This window comes from Ischnura elegans, chromosome 1, assembly GCF_921293095.1.
Source record: "Ischnura elegans chromosome 1, ioIscEleg1.1, whole genome shotgun sequence".
Lineage (NCBI taxonomy): Eukaryota > Metazoa > Arthropoda > Insecta > Odonata > Coenagrionidae > Ischnura > Ischnura elegans.
Genome location: NC_060246.1, coordinates 155,134,558 through 155,137,163, shown reverse-complemented (window position 1 = coordinate 155,137,163; position 2,606 = coordinate 155,134,558). Strand labels below are relative to the sequence as shown.

General features: G+C 39.0%; 1 protein-coding gene across 1 annotated transcript; it reads right to left on the bottom strand.

Annotated features, from left to right (window-relative positions):
* Positions 1-608: 608 nt before the first annotated feature.
* On the bottom strand, positions 609-2,022 carry LOC124167661 (piggyBac transposable element-derived protein 3-like). The gene is made up of 3 exons (XM_046545670.1): positions 1,789-2,022; positions 1,467-1,611; positions 609-1,318 (listed from the first exon to the last, which is right to left on the bottom strand). The coding sequence occupies exons 1-3, from the start codon at positions 2,020-2,022 to the stop codon at positions 609-611; spliced, it is 1,089 nt and encodes a 362-aa protein (XP_046401626.1).
* Positions 2,023-2,606: the final 584 nt, after the last annotated feature.

The following is a 2,606-nucleotide window of genomic DNA, read 5'->3' as shown; positions in this document are numbered from 1 at the left end:
ATATGATCACGCTAGGCGGATACCGTAGCAGTAGCATCCCCGCTCGCGTAATTCAACTCTTCGAATAATCACTGCATTTATCTTGCTCCCCGGATAAAGTCTTTGAAAAATATAAAACATATAAATTTTTAAGTCATATTTATTTGTTCTTCTGGACAAAGAATTTATGGTATTAACAAATTAAGCCATGTCATAAAAAATATATGTCATATGGCCATGTCAAATTAACATATGTCAAAAAGGCATAAACGTAATGTGAACAGAAAATAAATTCATTTTTTGTGAAAGTTTGCAAAACATGGTACACAAAGCCCTAAGCCACATTTCACACATTGGGTACGAATAGTACTTTGGCAATATTCACCTGCACAGCGTCGTCGATTGCATGGTTCAATCAAATGGCCAATACCGTCGAGGCGAATTTCATCACTTACTCGGACGTGGATACTACTATTCCTTGATATCAAAGGCCGCCCTACACTAATAGGAGGATTTTTGTATTTTGTCAGATACACTTGGACGATGCTGCGACGAAACTGTAATTGTGAGAGCGTTTTTCTTGATTTCTTATGAAGAACCCACGCATTGTTCAGTGACACATCCACTAGCTAAGTGAATATGCACCACCACCACTTTTTACCTCTTATCCCTATTCTGTAGTAGGACACATTCTCGTCCATTCTGTCCGTTCCCCCCATGTAACGGTTGTACTCTGAAATCACTGATGGGCGAGGTATGCGAACATTCCTCATTTCTGCCCGTGAAAATCGCCACACAGGAGCTACGGGCTGAATGCTATGGCAGGTGGTAGCCACGCGAACTGTGGAATTGTCTACCCACTTTACCAAAAGGATGCTGTCCTCCTCACTGAGGCATTTATCATAAAAACCCCTTTGTTTATTGCGTATTTCCTTAGATGGCATTATTGGACAGTCTTTTGGAATACGGTTTTCTCTAATAGTTCCAGTGGCTCCATAGCCCCTGGACCTAAGCTCTTTTAGAAGTTCAAATCCGGTAAATAAATTATCAAAATATAGTTTATAGGCAAGGTTCTTTTTTTCTTGTGGAATTTCGTCCAGCATTTGTAGAAGAGGTGCAGCACATTTCCCTACCATTTTCTCGTACTCAGAATTTGATGCAGGGTTTCTACCTTGATAAACATCAAAGTTCACCAAATATCCGGCAGTGGTATTTAGAGACCATACTTTATAGCCAAACCTAATAGGCTTACCGCGTAGGAACTGTTTACACGGGTGTCGTCCAAAATATTCAATCATGCACTCATCAAAATCCAGATGCTCCTCAGGACGGAACATAGCTAGAAATCGGGTTTTCAACATATTCATAATTGGCCTCAGTTTCCACATTTTATCTTCTGCATTAGGCTGGCAATTATTTGCAGTGTAAAAACCTAGATATTTGTAAAAATCTATCGCGGCGCATAGCATTCGCAACAAATTCATTACGTAAGTCACCAGATGAATCCCAATAATCACGTTTACTGGGAACATTATTATAACCCGAGAGGATCAAAATTCCCAGGAAGACCTTCATTTCAGCAGCTGTTATATTCAAATTACGAAAATTCTGCAATGCGGCATAATCTTTTGACTGCAAAATTAGGAAGTTGATTAATTCATCATCAAAAAACAACTCGAAAATTTCAGTAGGCGACTTCTCACCAATGTCACAATAATTTGCGTCCGGAAATAATGATTTTTTTACACAGAGATCTTCATCTTTCCAAGTAGGCAATACTCGTTTCACTTTCTTCCTCTTTGAGTTTACCCGTTTGTCACTCGTCTCAAGTCCATCACTTTCACATTCCCCTCGTTGAGTACTCACTAATATTTCAGCACCTGCTCGAAGTTGACGACCAGACAGATTATCAATGAAGCCACCGCCATCCTCCTCCGCTGAATCTTCGTCAGATAACACGTTACTCTCTGGAGGTTCTATGTAGATGCCTAAAACATCGTCCTGGTCATCTTCCAGTGCAGATAGAACTTCTTGAAGAGTCATTCCTCTAAAAACAGTCGCATTGAATCAATAATCTATAAAGATTTCAATTGTAATTGCCGTGGTAAATCTAAGCATACTTACCTATTAGAGTTCATTGTCACCGATGCACGTGTATCCCACACGTCACGTTCAATATTGAATATAAAGCGTGTTATTGTATATCTCACAATCAGCCTTTTAAGTCAGCCAACGTCTACCTCCTGAAGGGACCCACACATCAATGAAATTTCAGTCGAATCATTACACAGAGAAAAAAACCGTGAAACACCTTTGTTACATTGTAAAACTCCACACTCCGGATTCATGGTTTTCTGACTGATATTTTTACATAATAGTATTGCATGACTTAATTTATTTGTAGCTACATTGTAAAGGAGAACCTAGATATAATTTGTAGCGACGCTTCAAACGAGAGTATTTACAGATGTGAAAATGTGATCCAAAGTAGCTTCACTGCAGACACGCTAAATAATAATCGGTATACAATTCTTCACTCGCAGCCATGAAGTGAAAAGAATAACATAAAATCTATGAAACACCAGTGCCTTATCACATTGTCACGAATGAGAAATACCTTATTACCT